Source organism: Seriola aureovittata, chromosome 13 (genome assembly GCF_021018895.1).
Source record: "Seriola aureovittata isolate HTS-2021-v1 ecotype China chromosome 13, ASM2101889v1, whole genome shotgun sequence".
In the NCBI taxonomy this organism is placed as follows: Eukaryota; Metazoa; Chordata; class Actinopteri; order Carangiformes; family Carangidae; genus Seriola; species Seriola aureovittata.
In genome coordinates, this window is record NC_079376.1 from 11,164,513 (window position 1) to 11,182,581 (window position 18,069).

At 40.8% G+C, this 18,069-nt stretch overlaps 1 protein-coding gene across 7 annotated transcripts in view; it reads left to right on the plus strand.

Annotated features, from left to right (window-relative positions):
• The window catches only part of pacrg (PARK2 co-regulated), a 187,357-nt gene that overhangs the window by 45,941 nt on the left and 123,347 nt on the right, over positions 1–18,069 (plus strand). For 3 of the 7 annotated variants that reach the window (XM_056393305.1, XM_056393303.1, XM_056393304.1), the window contains one exon: positions 14,239–14,325. The exons of 2 other annotated variants lie outside the window; for them this stretch is intronic. Coding sequence is in view for 1 of the 5 variants with exons in the window: in XM_056393301.1 (XP_056249276.1) it covers positions 17,359–17,427 (69 nt within the window). In the remaining 4 variants the exon portion in view is untranslated. Of the gene's footprint in view, positions 1–12,302; positions 12,322–14,238; positions 14,326–16,359; positions 17,428–18,069 lie in introns of those variants that run through there. 2 more of the 7 variants (XM_056393306.1, XM_056393301.1) reach the window with 2 other exon arrangements.

Below are 18,069 nucleotides of genomic sequence, written 5' to 3' on the forward strand. Positions count from 1 at the left end.
GTGTGTGTGTGTGTGTGTGTGTGAATGAGAGAGAGAAAAGAAGAACCCATTGGCCCCCTGGGGGTGTGGTGTGAAGCCATTAACCAGCATATTTATTGCTCCCCACATATCATTTTAATTTACATTTATGGGATATCTGTTAAACGTGTATTGATGCATCGTGAGTTTGTGTTTCACATTGTCAGGCTCATTACCTTTTATTTGACCTCCATGTACCTCTTGTCTTTGGTATTTTCTTCCAGAACAGCACTTGTTTCTCGTCCAACATTTGCCACCTTTGGCTACTTTTATAGACGAACTATTAACTTGAACAGACAGACAAACAACCACTCACAGGTAAAACAGGCACACATATATGTACAGAAAATAGCGGACTGTGAGTCACATTTTGCAGCCTCGAAAATCTCTGTGTTTGTACTGCAGGGCATCAGTCTCCATGCTGCCCTGAGTGTGTCATGTGTGTCTTGGTCGAGGCAGAATCGCGCCTTTCTCTCTCTTTCCTGCTCTCTCTCTCTCTCTCTCTCTCTCTCTCTCTCTCTCTCTCTCTCTCTCTCTGCTTGCAGGAAGACCGAACAGAGCCTTGGTACAGAAGGACACAATGAGGTGGCAGCTCCGCTTGGCTGGCCAGGCATAGCCAGAACAGGAAGAGAGATTACCTCCCAGAGGGTGTCTGTGGGTATGTGTGTGTGCGCATGTGTAAGAGTGCGTGTGTGCGCGCGTGTGCGCGTGTGTGTGTGTGTCTGTCTGTGTGTGTGTGTGTGAGTGTGAGAGTGACATCCTTTTCCAATTAGGAACACATTCACCTCTTTGCCACCAGGGTCAATGGTGCACTTGCTCCTTGCTTCTGGAAAACACTGCTCTATCTCTACATAGTTTTTGCTAGTAACAGTGGGCCAAACCACATGGCAGGATGCTATTAGTGTACTTCTAATTCTTGGCAGAACGTGCAGTGTGAGGAAAAATGCCCACAGAAGTCTCACTGATCGGCAACTGCATGTATACATACATATATAAGTATGTAACTTATATGAGAAGGAGTGGGGTTGAACTTTTCCATTCGTTCATCCATTAACTACACCTGCTTGTCATAATGGGGTTGGGCTGAAGCCTATCCCAGCATGCATTTTGTTAGAGGTGGGGTACACATTGAACAGGTCTGCCTTTATATCATGTTGCAGTATAAATGCATAACATTGCACACACACATAAGCGTCCTTGTTACAGTTGTGCACCATCCATCTGCACCAGCTTGCTTATAGTTATAGTGTGGTTTCACATACATTGGGGTCCAAAAGTCTGAGATTTAGAGAGCAGTTCTTTGGTATGACGGTAGGAAAGCTTTAACATAAATTAACTAAATATAGAATTTGTACTTTTCTGTGACATTTTCCACGCCTGACAGTTTTAACACCCTTCATTGCAGACCCTACCATACCCTTCCTTTGTGACAGTCGCTCTCAGATCTTCCCATTACGTGTGATTTTATTAACCCGCTTAATGTGCAACTTCAAATTGCGAACCTAAAACCTGTAATTGAAACAGGTGAACTTCGAAAAAAAAAATATATAAAAGAAATAAATTCATAAAAATACAAGTCGACAAAGCAATATTTCGCTAAATTGAAAGGGAAACACTTTTTTCACCTTCAAGTCATGGCGGCTGCCTATCACGCCCCAGGGAGCCAGTTCCAGCTGAGAGGCAGACTGCTAGAAATCTGTGATCATGTTTAATAGGAATGATATTGCGAGGGGAGAAAACCCTGCTTTATTCACATCACTCAATGGAAACACAGACCATTCACGATTTTGTTTTGTCGACTTTTCTAAAAAAAAAAAAAAAATTTGCTTCTCTTTTGTGCAAAACTGGAATGGAAACCCGCTTAGTTTTTCTCAGTCACCTTATCTGAACCTGTCTGTACACCTGTCCCTTATTAGCTCTTATTAGCCCCTCCATACAGTAGATATACATACACAGTAGGTTCACTCATTTGCTAGATTGTGTATTGTGCTACATGGCCATACTCTTTTGGGTTTTGCTTGCCTGCTTGCTCCCTCTTTCGACTTGTTTGCCTTCACTGACTACCTACCTGTTGCTGACTGTGTTTTGGAATACAGACCAAATAAATTGCTTGTTTACCTTGCTAGCGATGCCTCTGTGTAATGCTTTCTGGTTCTTCACGGAATCTACCGAATCCATCAAGGCATTGCCGATTTACTCTAAATGACCTCTATTCCTTCATCAGTGTATGGGTGTAAACTCCTAAACCTCGAGTCAAGTCAAAGAAGACAGGACACTGACAGTCACACACAGGGTGTAGGAGTTGTGCTTTCATAGGGGATAATAGCTACTCTTTAGGCTACTGTCTTTTTCCATGAAAGACCCCCAAGGGCTAGATAACCTGCTAACTAGATTTTCATGATCATGAATGCTCATCTACAAGAAGCATGCAGACAAACAGACAGATAGACAGAGAGAGCGCAGACAGATGGGACATGTATCCGGAGGGGAGAGTGGTATTCTGTGAGGATTGATAGACTCCATATTGTGAGCTAATGATCTCCCTAGGGCGCTGGGGAGAAACGATGAAACCAGCCTGCATGACACTGTCACACTCCCTATGTCACGCTGCCACCTTCATCTCTCAGTCTTTTCTCCCCCTCTCTCTCACACTCTCTGTCTTCCTCTCAACCTCTCTTTGTCTCTTCCTCGGGGAAATGCATCGATTCACCTTTGTTTGTACTGTCACCCACACATATTCAACTGTCACAGCGAGGAACGGAGTTCAGCGAACTGATGGAGCTGATTTAGAGTAAGAGGCATACGCTGTCCTCGTTTCCCAAAAAATGAAACTCCATGACATCCATTCTCATTTAGTTCAATCTGGACGAAAAATGCGAGAAAATGTCTGCTGGAAGTGTTTGAAAGTTACTGGAGAGGTGGTTGAGAATAGGTGGGAGATAGCATCATACTCCAGGCTTTGCAGGCATAATAGGAAAAAGATCTTTTTAAACCAATTGTCAGCGCTCTTACAATCGCAGGCACAATGAATGCATTCACTGGCTGTGTTGATGGAAAAGCACAATCGTCCCCTGCGATCTGATTCTCATTCCCGTGCCAAGCTGTCACTGCTTCAAGACAAGGCAGGAGAGGAGGTAAAGGCACAAAATTATATAGGTTTGATATTGACTGTAGGTAGAACATTTACTGTTACCACTGAGGCATTGTATCTGCCAGTAAATGGAGCTGACATGTTGCCGCTGAAACATTTTCCATCCAAAGACACTGAGTTTGTTTGTGTGGGTACTGTGCCCATAGATGGATTATGAGACAACAGGCCCCTTGGCATAGGCATGTAGAAGTCCCACCCCACCCCTCCTACGTTGCAACAAGAAACCGTGACTCTTGGTAGTTGTTGTCTGTCCTTGATTAGTTGTTTTGTTTCTCATTGCAGTCATTTTGTAGTTGTTTTATGTCTCTGTGGCCATTTTTTTTGTGGTTGTTTTGGATCTCTTTGTGGAGTCATTTTGTGTCACTGTGTCTCTTTGTAGTTGTGTGGCATCTCTTTGTCTTCCTTTTTTGCCTCTCTAGTTGTTTTGGTTCAGTTTGTGGTTGTTGAGTGTTTCTTTGCAGTTGTTTTGTGTCTCTTTATGGTCATTTTGTGTGTCTTTGTAGTTGTTGTGCAGCTCTTTGCAGTTATTTTACATTTCTTTTCGATCACAATGTGTCTCTTTGTAGTTTTTTAATGTCTTTGTTGCCTTTTTTGTCTCATTTTTGTAGTCATTTCATGTTGTTTTGTGTCACCTTGTATTCATTTTGCTTCTCTTTGTAGTCATTTTGAGTCTTTGTAGCCGTTAGATCGACTTTCCAACAAAAATGTTAAGAATCACATCAAACAGAGGCTCTGGCTCAGGGACTCCCTGACCCCATGGGCTCCTTGTAGGCCTGTTCAGTAATCCATCATGGCTGTGCCATGCTTGTTTTGAAGACAAACTAGTTGAAATAAAAATATTTTTTTACAGTGCCACCACATCATCTTTCTAGTTCTTAACATGTGACTCACGCTCCTGCCCTCCTCTGCTGCTGAAAACAAATAATCTCCTTTTGATGCTGACAACTCGCCATTTGTGGTTCACTTCCATCTTTCCTGCAAGAGGAAGTCTTTATAGTGTAGAATAACAGTTTTCTCAGCCTCACCTCTCTTCACCTCACCTCAGTTCTCAATCAAATGTACACTGCAAGGTCTTTGTTTTGATTACTTTGCTGCCTTCATATTGTTGACTTGTTTTATATAGAGATAGACACTGAGGCAGAGAGACGGAGTAGGTGAGCCACAGCTGGTGAGTGGACTGAGCTGGGGTTAGATGTGGCTGAACTATGTGTTGGTCCACTTTGAAATAGCTAAGACTCATCTGCCTGAATTCCACTGCTATTTGAACCGTGTCTGTGCTGCACAGTAGTGTGGACAAGATCGACAAAGAAAGTGCAACATATCCATAGATTAATGCACCCGGGATACTTATTGGCAGCATACAAACTTTTCCGTACTTCTGACTCACCACGGCATTTTCTGATAATAATGTGATTTCCTGAGTCGTTCCCTTTATTTATTTTGTCTTGTTTTGTTTTTGTTTTTTTTCTCTATCTGCATCATCAAAGGGAAAACGTGTCATTATACATGCCATTACAAATCTCAGTGGAAAAATAACATTGATTGAAGGCCCAGGGGAGTGTGAATCACTTACTGGGGCAGATTCATCTCAGCAGCTTCATTGTGACACATGCAGACGCCAGCATGTAGTCCTGTTTGTGCCGACAAAATAATGGCATTTCTGAGTATCTTCAATATGAAGTCATTTTGCACTGCAAAGGCAAATAGCAGTCTAAAAAGGACTACAACTGCTGCATCAACTATCACATTTTAGCAAGGAAAGTTATTGAAGGAACAATAAGATTTTTATACACGTTTTACCGTTCAGTCACAGTCAGCATAGGATAGCATATCTATTTGACAGGTTTAGTTTTATCAATAACAACTCAGTCATTTTTTGCCTGGCTTTCAAACATGACTTCCTAGATTGTACTGTAGCTTGTAATAAAACTACAACTGTTAAATCTCCCAACCCTTCATGCTTTCATCTGCCAGAATATGTCGCCTCTGCAGCCAAGAGATTGCTACAGCAAATGGAAAAGCAACAGTATCATTGCAATATTTTGCATTTTGATATAATATGTCTTCAAAGTAACTTCAAATTATTGTAACTTCCTGTGCTTGCCTTGGATTGTAGGGGAACCAATCAATACACAGGATATATCTTACACAGGACATATCCTGTGTTTTAATGTTTCTCTAATTTGGTAGGTTTGTCATTTCTAAACACTATGCCAGACAAGATGCAGCTTCTGGCAATGATGGATGGCGCATTAGCAAAGCTGTTGTGAAAACACTGAAGCACAATTAAGATTGGAAGGGATTTTTTTGGGGGGGGGGTGTGGGGTGTGGGGTGGTGGTGGTGGTGGTGGTGGTGGTGTGTATATATATATATATATTTATATATACAAAGTATATACTGTCTGTAGCCTATGTCTTTGCAGGGTAAAAGCACCTGCTCTGCAACATCTTGCAAAATTCAGTGCACTGTAAGGTTTGCATTTACAACGTTACATATGCCAGACATCAGTGTTAAATCCCCCCGATGTTTCTCTAAAGTTCACCTTCTCATTGGTGGCTTTTTTACATTAAACATTAAACATTTTCCTCTACTGATCTTTACGAGCATTAAATGTCAGAAATGGTTTCTTCATACAGTAGGTCCTGTGTCAGGGCTGGGTGCTTCCTAGGCCCACAATATGAATAGATCGCTCTCTCCTTCTCTCTCTCTCTCTCTCTCTCTCTCTCTCTCTCTCTCTCTCTCTCTCTCTCTCTCTCTCTCTCTCTCTCTCTCTCTCTCTCTCTCTCTCTCACATACACATGCATACCCATTCATACTGCTAAAACAATTACAGGTAGTTTCCCTCTGTGTTAAGAGAGCTAGTGAGGTGTGCTTGTTCTATAATTACAAGTCTCATTGTGAGCATCCCACTGCAGTGCCCCAAACCACCATATCTGCCTCAGCCACTTTGTTCAATGGATGTCAGATCACACCGTGCGGTCTATGTTGTGAGAGACCATTATATTTAAAACACTGCAGGAACTTCTGAAACAACAGGGATACTCAGTTCCTTTGTTCTAATTTCCTCTCTTCCTCCGTTTTATCACTAGCCTTCTTGTGATTGTCTTTTATGCGCGGCGACACCTGCTCCTTTTCTTCTCTCTTTATCTTGTTTTTCTTCCCCCTCCTTCCCCTAGTCTTTTTATATCTCTGCTCAACAATCTTTATGCCTCGCATGCTTTCACACTCCATTTTCCATGCTGGCTCTGGGTATCCCCACTGTGGAGAACTCTGCCTGTTTCATCTGGGTGTGGAAACAGTGTGCTAATATTGCCTGCTTATACCCATTGGGTGGGATAATGGCAGCCATCACTCACTGATGCAGCACAAAAGCTGACATTTCGCTCTCCTTGTGCTGACAAACAGCATACACCTCCCACTGCTCTGTCACTCTCTCTCTTTTGTTTCTTACTCCCGTTTTCCCCTCTCTGAATCTGCCTCTCACATTGTCTCTCTCTCTTTTGTCATTTGTCTCTCTCTATAGGTCTCTCTGCTCTTCTGCTCCTTGCTGGTATCGTACAACAAGGCAAAGGTCACGACCTCTAAAGGATGTTGTTGCAGAAATGGAAATAGCACTTGATTCTAAAAGCTTTACAACTGATCATTTTACCCAGACATAAATTATTCAGTCAAGTCCTAAACAGAGGGACACATTAAGAGTCATGGCTACTATTACAAGTCAATCATCCTACAGGGAATTCTTATTGCAGATCAGTGAAGAATTATTGGCAGGACAAATGACAGATATATGGCCAATATAAATGCCTTTAAATCCAGCAATGATATCAGTTTTTTTTCCTGTATGAACCAGGATTTTAGTACCAAACTCCCAACGCTTTCATATTTCATTTCATTATAAATGCCATTTTTCACTTCAAACTCAAAGTCATCTTCACCTCAACTTTTTTGTATTTCCTCAGTAAGTGCTGTAAATCTGCATAAAATGATTTCTTGGTCACTTGGGGGCAGCAGAAACAAGCAGTAAAAAAAAAAAAAAAAAAAAAAAAATTAACAAATGATAACCTTACTGTATGAAGTTGACATGGAGAACTTATTGACTTATTTACTTATAATCTGAAGATATGGAGCAAAAGTAGGATTCTTTTAAAGTGGTGTTTCTGGCCACCGAGTAAGTAGTAGTAGTAGTAAGTCCAATAGGCATCACTTTTAGCTCTGTTTTATCGCAATTCACTCCTGAGGGAAATACCTGGCTGTTTGGATGCTGAATTTCACTATGTTCAGCAGCTAGATGCTAGCTTTCTCAGCAGTGGAGCAGAGCAGCAGAGCTTTTCCTGCTAATGCTGATGCTGATCAGAACGGCAAGAGAATAAAAACACTGAGGACACAAGCATAGTCATTTTATCAGCTGTTAATATAGAAATATTGATTAGAATTGTTTCAAGTTTCCGATTTCTACTGACTTCTGCTGGGTTTATTTGACCGGCCTCCAAATCAATCAAACCAGGTCGGGATTTCTCTTCTTCTTGCATGAAGTGCTCTTTACAATTGTCTTGGCACTGCGCACACATAATAGCCCTGAGACATGCGCCATCCATTCTATTTGATATACAAAAGCTATAACAATCAGTTGTTGAACTTACATGCATGATTGCACCGTACAGAAAAGATAGCTGTCATTTAGAGGATAGTAGAAAAAACCTTCACACACACATATTGTTCCCATGATAACAACACATATGAGGTTTCTATCGCCACAACAACATAATACATAAACAGCTTTTGACCTCCTGCTTGCGTCTGCTTGGGTTTTTATGAAAAAAGCTAATTAATTAAAGAAGTGATGTAAACAATTGACATGAAGAACAAAACAACAGCGTTAACAGCCTGCAAACAGCAGCGTCTCCCTGCAAGGGGGGCCTGGAGTGGGAGGCATTGTTAAGAGGTGCGAGTCTGCAATATGTTTCTTTCTCTCAAATAGAATTACAAAAGGTATCTGGCACGTCTGTTCGTCTCACACAGGAATGAACTGCTGAGGCTTATTTGTGTAATTGCTTTGACTGGAGTGTAGGAGCCCAGGGGTGGGCCTGGCAAAACACCAGACTGACCAGTGTTCTCACTTGCACAGAAAGTTGATCTATATTGTATGATTGTAATAATTATGTGTAGCCTATGTGTTCACACTACAAAGGGAGATATTCAAAGGCCCTGTTTCATTTCTAAATTTACCAGCAACAATTTCTGCTCAAACTACCCAAGAACCTAAAGACATTTTTAAACACAATAATCAAACATTTATGATACACCTTTATAATAAAATACCATGGCTATTGCAGTTTTCAGTTGTCCTCGGAAGGGTGCACTACTGTGTTCGAGTGAATAAAAGCTGTATGTTTGATTCCCATGACACGTTCAGTAAACACTATCATTCCTGTTGAAATGTTGTATTGCAGGTTGTGTTGAACTCCACTGCACTTTACATATTGTGACTGCTGTAAATCAGCACAAAATGTCTAAAATGTGAGTGAAGGGGGTAGTGAAATACACAAGCCTATCTCTCCAACGCCAGCATGTACAGTACACAACGTGTTGTTTCTGGGTGATGGAGGGAAGCATGAAGGAGTTTTCGGTGCAGTGTTGAGCTGTCTTCTGCATATTTGTATTATTTACAGAGTCACAGTCCTCTTTTGCATCATACACAAGGGCGTCTATAAGGCTACGATGAATGTACATATTTTGTATTGTATTGAGTGTTATTTTCACAAGAGGTGAAAAAAGAAAAACAAAGAAGTATTTGTATGACTGTCAAACTTGAAGCTCAAGTCAAAATGTCATTTTCTATAGTGGCAGCATGCACTTTACAGTAAAGCTCAGCCTTTTCCCATTAACCCAGCAGATCCTGGAATAGATTTGTCTGCCCTTTCAAAATGCTTTAAATCGTCTCCAGGGTAACTGATGCAGTAACTCTTGTACCCGTTAAGTACTGAACAGAGAGAGCAGATGATTCACCTGAAGCCAGACTGCAATCACCTCTATTCATAGATTAATAACCTCCTGTGGTTATAGAGCTGTAGCATTTCAGTGGGTGGGTGTTGTGCAGTTTGGCGGTTAATCTCACTAAAACCATATTGTGCTTGTTAAGCAATCAGCTGAAAATGATTGCTAATTTTGATTCAGGGAACTGATAATGTGCCGTTTTTCCTGCACACCTGCACAAATAGAGATGCACCTACACATAAAATATCATACCTCCTTGTGGCGCAGGCGAGAGTTCAAAACATGGGTGATGAGCAGAGGACGGTCCAGAGGTTGCCAGTGGGGTTGCAAAGGGTCAGTGATCTGCTGCCCCACAATCCCAGGGATGGCGGCTGTTGTGTGGCAACAGCAACACGGCACCACCCGACTGCAGGGTCAGGGCACCAGGGACTACGGGTGCTCTGCCTTCGAATGTGACAAATACAATGTGACATGTCAGTGCATGCTCGAGAACATCGCCCTCTTTCACTCATACTAGTGCACTATTTTTTTTTGTTTCTGTCTCGGGCTCACAAACACCCCCACACACAGAAACAGACACATAAATACAGAAAAACAGTAAGTTTCTCTATATCTCCCTCACAAAACCAGACACAGAAACACAAAGACACTCAAACAGAGAAACTCAGTTACTCGCTCTTGCATGAACACACACACACACACACACACACACACACACACACACACACACACACACACACACACACACACACACACACACACACACACACACAGACACACACACACACACACTCACATCACTCTACTCCCCCAGTGGCTGTCATCAAAGCAGCCACTCTGCCCTACACTATGTAAAAGTAACAGCTTGCTTTTATTCTCCCTGGTCTCAGTCTTCTCTTTTCCTCCTGCTCACTCCTCCTCTCCTCTGTGGTGCCTTCCAGTCATTCCACGTCATCCCACCTCTCCGACACCTCTCCTACCACCCAGCAGTTAAGTGCATTTGCAGACCCGCTCAGATAGGCTGTCATATATATTTCAAAGGCATTTCAAAGCACATTCAGACGGACTGAATGCACATTCACCACGAGGCTATACAGGGTCTACTTTCGTGCTGTGGCTTTTTGGAGTCATTTTTCGTACTTGAATAAGGCATTTTTTGAATGTCATGCTCTCATACTCACTAGTTACTCGTACTCACAGTGTTATTAAAGTGAACTTTTAATTTTCATAGTGGGTCAATAAAATATTTGACATGTCTTTTAGAGATTTTAAGGATATGTCTGATATTTAAAAAAAAAAAAACACTATAATTTATTCATTTATTACAACATCTTAAAAGGACAAACTCATGACTTTAGAGTCTCTCTTCCAGTATGATTAAAAACTATATTTTTAATGTAATTCACTATATATTTTTATGTTTGCTGCTTACTATTTTTCAAGTATAGAATACATAGCATCTATAACAATTATACCAGTTCATTTAACTGATGAAACTAGTCAATACTTAACAAACATGTCAGTATAAAAATATCAATACTCAACATTATTTAATAGATGAGATGTCTTTTTATGTGGTTACCATGGTTTTTTAGGTTAAATAATGGAAAACTTTAGAAATCTTAATATAACATACAGTACACACATACATAATAAACAGAACAACAGAAAACATGATGTGAATCAGAATGTGAAGATGAAACGTAAAAAAGGGTGGTAATAGGGGAAAAACACACACACACACACACACACACACACACACAAATTGCGACAGTTAGAAAATCATCCCAATTTGTATTTTCTTCCTTTGATGCTGTTATGGAAATTGTGGTAATTTCACCTGCATGTCTGCTCGTCCTCAAAAACCCCCCTCCCCACCCAGGATCTTAGAATGCTGGGAAGTGTTAATAATATTTAAAGATAAACGCCATCTGTTCCCAGGGCCTAATGTGAATACCAATACGGCCGGCAAACATTGCAATTAACAGAGCCAAGATGTCAGGAACACCGGAGAGGCAGGCTTTCAGCCTCCTGCTCCAGGAAAAGAGAGGCAGATGTGATGTGAGCAGAGATGACTTTTCAGTTCTCGGGGAAAAAAACACTCCTCTTGTCCCCCCTTTCCCTACCTCCATCTGCCCATATGTGATAGGATCCCATAGTATCATCTTTACTTAGGGGAATCTGCTTTGAAATATATCGGCTTTATAAATGCCTGTCTCTCTCTATTTGAATATTTTATACACAGCGCAGAGACGCATCAGTCAGGTGAATGAGAGGCATGCTGTTTTTTTCTCAAATGAAAGCGAATTGCATTTGCCCTGCCATACTCAGTTTGTCGCTGCAGGGATGTTCTGTTTGTGTTTGTCTTTGTGTGTGTGAATGAGAGGCAAATGCATTTGAATAGGTTGATAAAGAATATGGATGTAAGACATTGACATTCACACACTGTACATTACACTTAGACTAAGAATAATGTGGGTGGATTTTAAAATTTAATTTATGGGTGGAACATTTTTTAGATCCTTATCTCAAAGTTTTCTGTCAACACTGAAATGTCTTCTTCTTTTTTAGTTTACTGGCAGTTGGTTAAAAACAAAATGGTGGATTGAAGTCACGGCGTGCTAAGGCATATTTGGCTATGTCGCCTCCAAGTGTCTGTGTGATTACTTTGTGAGTCATAACAGTCAGTCACATAATGAAGGGAATGGCATATCTTTCTGTTTGGCACCAGGATATTTCTCCAGTCTCCTCATTCCCCATTCCACCTCCAGACCCCTGAGATCCTGCAGTCACTGCCCTTCATTCCACGCTCCCAGTCAAAACACCATTTGCATTATTGTCCCTCACCTATAGAACAGTTTCCCATCAATATTAATGATCTTCCCCCTTCACAGTTATCTTTAAAAGTCGTCTTAAGCCCCACCACTTTTAATTAGGTTTTGATAATCATCGTGAAGACATGACTGGTCACATTGGTTTGTGTTTTATGTGATTGTACTTGTCATCTCTCTGAAAATGACTTGATTTTAACCGTTTTATAATTGTGCAGTCATTACATAACATTTATTTGCTCAAGGTCATGATTAATGCCCAATTTGCTCTAGGCTACCTGAGCTACAGCAGCGGCATCTGACAACAGAGAAAGAAAAATATTTCAGTAAGTTAATTAAACTTGCCAAATATGCTTTTGAAGAAGCATTATGTCTGCCTGGATTCCACTGCATTAAATTCCCTATGTATTTGCTGATGTAAATTAGTTGAACATGAATGTAATTTTTCAGAGACTCGGTTGGCTGTGTATATTGTAAACACAATAATACAACACAGAGTGAGTTGGATGTGATAGAAAATGAGCTTCTTAGCATTATTAGCAAGCAAACCAGCCATGTTCCTCAAAGTTGCATCACATGTCAATTATAGGGTACAGTATTTTAGTGTTTTCACAAAATGCTCTCTCTCCCCTTTGTTGTGGTTGGTGGTTTTGGCCACCAAAACTGTGCTTTTGGCCCCTCCAAAGCAGATACTGCAATTTTATGGCGCCAGTATCCCTACACTCACCTTCTCTCTTTTCTCCCTGATCACCACCATCTTCAACACTTTGTCCACAGTGGAGTCAGAAGTGCAGAAGTAGCCACTCTTTGTGTATACCACAGTGGGATCACTGGTGTCACTGTTCACACATTCAGGTTCACGTGACACTGACCTGTGGGTGACAGGAGAGCTCAATTCTCTGGAGGGTTAGGTGTTGCCAAGGCTGCTGAAAGCATCACCAGTGAGGTCATACTGTGAGGCATGCAACATTCAATGGATTTACTTTGATGATTCAGACTGAAAAAGCCTGACAGTCCACAGTGACACAATGGCCTGTAATCTATTTATTTAAGATTAAAGTCTGTCAGCCTTTGACAGTATCAAAGAGACACAGCGTTCATGAATTTAGAGAGAGGACAAATAAAACTGTATTATCTGTAACAAACATAATCATGTAAACAATTATCAACCAGAGTGCGATGATGGTATAATAGATGTATTATCCATATGTTTATCATCGGGCCTGTGTCTGATTATTGCTGCTATGGTCCAGTGGGCATGTTAGAGCGTATGCTCTGAGGGAGTGCAAGCTATGCCTTCCAATATCAGCTGGCCTCAAAGCTGCTTCTATAATGCATGAAGATCAATACGCTGTGGCTTTGTGAGTGAGGCCTTGCAACTCTGTGCCCATATCAAGTATTCCCGTCGACTGCCCCGCCGTTTGAAGGGATCTATGCCTTTGGATTTATCAGGGCTCTGGGGATAGCAGACTAATGTCTGGATATCCGAACTGCTATTGTTTGGGAAAAAAAACATAAAGCTAGTAGTGCTGTGTTTGGGGTAAATCTGACATTTGCAGTTTTATGACAGTATTTGATGACAGAGATTAGTACTAAAGGAGCATTTCAACAATAATCCAATTCTGTTTTGTCCAAGCTTTATGTTCAACTGATTTGCCATTAAAGGATGTTATTGATGTATTTATTGTACTATGAGACTTTTTTGTACGTATAACAAATTCTGATAATTACATAGCCAGACGTGCTTCTGCAGCTATTGCTGTAAGTGCTAAGTTGAAGAATATTTTTCATCAGTAAGCATGGCACTAGAACCAGTCATATTCAGTCAAATCTGCTTCTCTCACAGTCTCCAAAAGCAGTGCGCCGCCTACCCAGGCGCAATGACAGTTTTGTATTACACAAATACAGTCCAGGTTGAGTGTGGATTACTTCAAGGTACCCTGTGGATTTTTCATTTTGAAGAAACATGGTTCTTTTTACATTTTACATTTCTCACCAAAATGCATTTTGTGTATCCCTTAAACCCAACAAAACTTTTTTGTGAAGCCTCTTGCCAAATTATTAAAATTTTTTTTTTTTTTTTTTTTTTTAACAACACATTACCTCATCAAAACATTCCTCTGCATCACCACTAGTGGTCAGACACTCCACAGGGTACCTTTAAGTGATTAAAAAGGTAATATTTATTCAGACAGTGGCTTATTTATTCATTCAATTGTATTTCATATTTTCACTTTTTCCAGTTCAGGGTCAACGGCTAGAGCTTATTCCAGGATGCACTGGGCAGAAGGCGAGCAAACAGAGTGGCCCTGCATATTGAGACGAATCAGGTAACGCATTTGCACACTTGGCGCACATGCAAACTCCAAACAGAGACACCTGGCTTCAAACTTAAGCTGTTGTGGCCATGTGACGACCACTGTGCTACTGTTCTGCCAAAGAATTTCTATCACTATCCAAACATACATAAAAAGGGTTTTGCTGATTATGGAGAGGATCTGTGCATGCACCTCCACTGGTCAAAGCCACAATGACATTAAATACCTGAAGTTGTACTAAGATACTGTTTCAGTAAAAGGATGCAAAAGCATGATTTGCAAAATTAAAATTGTGTTACATTGACTTGAACTGCATCTATTGATATTATCCTCTAGTTGATTTGTTACCTATCTTTTGGGTTTATGAAGTACAGAGATTTCTCCCATGACCCCCAGGTTGGGACTTAATGCTCTCCCATGCCCCCCCTGTCCAATTTTCCCAATCTCACTTTCATTGTGAAGCACAAACTTGCCAAGAACAGACCCCAGTTGCAAGTTTGGTTGTGAAACATTGTTTATGTTTGAATCTCTAATATATTAAACTGACTTTTAATTATTAACACACATGAAATGTTTTTGTTTTTCATTTCTGTTTGAGGACTCACACCCCTTTGTGTTTGGTTTAAACTTTTATTGAGCACCAGATTCCTTTTGTTTTTGATCAGGTGCCACTAAATGTATTGTTTGACAATATATTGTTTCTCAAGCAAAAGTGATAGACTGTAACACTTGTGACATATTCAGGCCCTTAAGAAATTGATAAAATATCCTGTTGGGAAGACTAAATTATCTGTTGATGTTATTGGGACTTAATTGAACTTTATGATTTCTAAGGGTATAACTCCTCGAGGTAAATTACATTTTTCACTAGGAAACATAGACTTTATATTGTTGGAATTAATATTAAGAAAATATGTAACATAGTTGGAAAACCACACATACAACGATCCTGATTTGCTTTTGCAATTGATAATATTTTTCCTTGCACACTTTGTGTGACTTTCACAACCTGATGAACAGTTAAACCCAACAAGCCCCTGGCTGCTCTCCCTACAGCCTAATGGCCTACTCTAATGGCTGTTTGTCTTGTTTCATGGTAATTGGGGGGCAACTGACTCTGCAGCAAAGTCTCTGCTATCCTTTTCCTGCTGAGATTCTTCTGCTAGTCCCCTCTGGGTCCTCTGCTTTGTAGGTACCGGTTTCTGCTCTAATGATATCATAATTGCTGTTTTCCCTCACAGTGGACAATGGTTGCCAAGTTTGAAGGTGGCCCAGAAAATGAGCTGGAGATCAAACCAGGGACACCATGATGATGAAGACGCAGTGTAGATGTAGAAAAAAAAAAAAGAGACGCATTCATCAAAGCATTGGACATTTTGGCCCCCTTTCGATCCTGTTGCTTATATTTCCCCCTTCATTCTTTCCATACCTGCCGAACCACCTCGTTATACATGATACATCATTAGTGGTGGAAAATGCAAATGAACCTTCACTGTGTAAGTCAATTTGGACGCTATGTGTGTGTCCTTGAAATGGCTGTAAGAAACTGAGATATTAATTTGACCCATGCGGTGACCGATATACACACTTACACATATGTTCATACATAAACACACAGAATCTAACAGACTGTCCAACCAAAAAAACAACAACATTTCATATTTCACAAATCATTTTTGCAAGGCTCGTTTCCACACTTCACAAAGATCAGCTCCCTTCCTTGCCGCACACTCACAGGAGTGAGGTAGTGCAGTGCTGTTTGAACAATCATTTCTCAGTCCAGCTGAATTCATGCTGACGCTCCAGTTTGCTCAGTTTGCTTTCTGAAAACTCCCCTCTTCCTCTTTTTAATCCTCTAAGGGGAAGCAGAGAGAGGGGGAGAGAGAGAGAGAGAGACCAGCAGTGAATGCTGACGGGGACATAACTTGCCTTCCCTGCATACCTTGTTTACAGTCTCCCTCCTTGCTGCTACACCCTCCTCTCTCAATGGAGCCATAAAAAACAAATAGGGGCTTTTAGAGAAATTGCCTGTGCACTGAAGATTAATAACAGTTGCACCAGTTCACCCAAGAAAGTCTCCAGAGGCAAAAACGATATTGGAAGATTAAAAGTGCCACATTCCTAAATTGGAATGATTCAGTGCTCAGGCTGCTCTCTAACCAGCTTATTGAGAGTCAAGGCCTTGGTCTACCTGCCAGACAAAGAGCATCATTAAGTATTTACTTGTGGATAAGGATTCGCTGCATGCGTATAATGATGAGCGGAGAGTGTGATCGATTTGCTGTGTCTCAGATGAAAGTGTGGTGGCCTATAGCTTTGGCAGGAGCAGACAAAAAGACAGGTCATCCAGTGTGAATTAGGTCATCTTTTCACTGCTTGTAGGCCATTAGTCTAACTCTTTACTTCCAGTTGGCAGAAGTAAAGGGAGCACCAATTTCACCCATTACTGTCATTGAACAAAAGAGTAAGGTGCAGTTCAATTCTTATGGCCTGCTATTGGACCTTCATTATAGCTGCTCACCTTTGCAAACAAAGACCATATAGCCTAGCCTATAAACTACTCTGATCTCATGATAATTAAGAAGATTAGGTAGCAGGATTAAGATATAATAAATCATTAGAGGCATCTAAACCCCTCTGGAAAAGTAAAAAAAAAAGCCAAAAGAAAATAAAAAAATGAAAGTAATATGTAATATTACTATCTTTACAATAATTTGATGTATGACTTTTTAATAAGGGCAAATGAAATAAAAACTACAACCTACTTAATGCTTATTGTGAACACCCAGGCATCCTCTCCTGATTAGCCACGACACTTGGCTCTGCATATTTTCAGCAGTGCCCTGGCTTTTCTGTGGTAACAAGGAGAAACACACGTCTCCGTGGCAACCAGACCAAAGCGTCTCTGCAGTTGCATAGCAACCACTACAAAAAACAACGGTCGACACGTTTTGAGAGCCACACAAATACTAATTAGTTAGCAACGTTGCTTTTCATTTTCGTTTTGGACTCGCTACATCATTTGAGAAGACTAGACCTGTAGATATGTTGAAGAACAAGACGGAGCTAAAAACACAAGGCTTCACCGTGAAGGCCACTATGAAGAACTCCGTGGTGAGTAAAGTCATTTGACCTTGTTAACGTTAGCTGGCGTTCCGTTAACGTTAATTTTACCTAGCACCGTACAACAACCTATTCACTGTTTATCATTTGTTAATGGGGAGTTTGTGACGAAATGTACTGTGTTGTTGTTTTGGGGAGGATGCTTATTCAGCATAAGGTAATCCAGGTTATCACAGCGGACTGCATCATTTCTGCCAGGGAGCTCTGGCTATCTAACTTTGCACAGAGTTTTGATTTCATTCACTGACCGTGTTTTTCACTGTTAAAAATATCTGTCTCGGGCAAAAATTGTTTTTTAGTGTCGGATGTACAGAGTGAGGTTGAGTTGTGCTTTGTGTGGTACATAATCACTGACAGTCTTGACTCCCACATGCTGCGATCAACTATCTAGGTGACGTTTACAACTGATGGATAAGGAAGGAAGGAGGGAGGGGGCAGCCTCTTACGTGCCGACTTAAATTATCCTCATACCGTCATCTTTTCCGTTTTTCGTTTCTTTGTTGTTATTGAGCAGATCTTTCTGCTCTTTCTATACAGAAAAATAGTCAAGAGAGGTGGGGTAGCAGTGGAAAAAGAAAAACAGTATGCCTGAACATATTCCCTCCAACCATCCTTTTGCTGGCCCTGTATTGT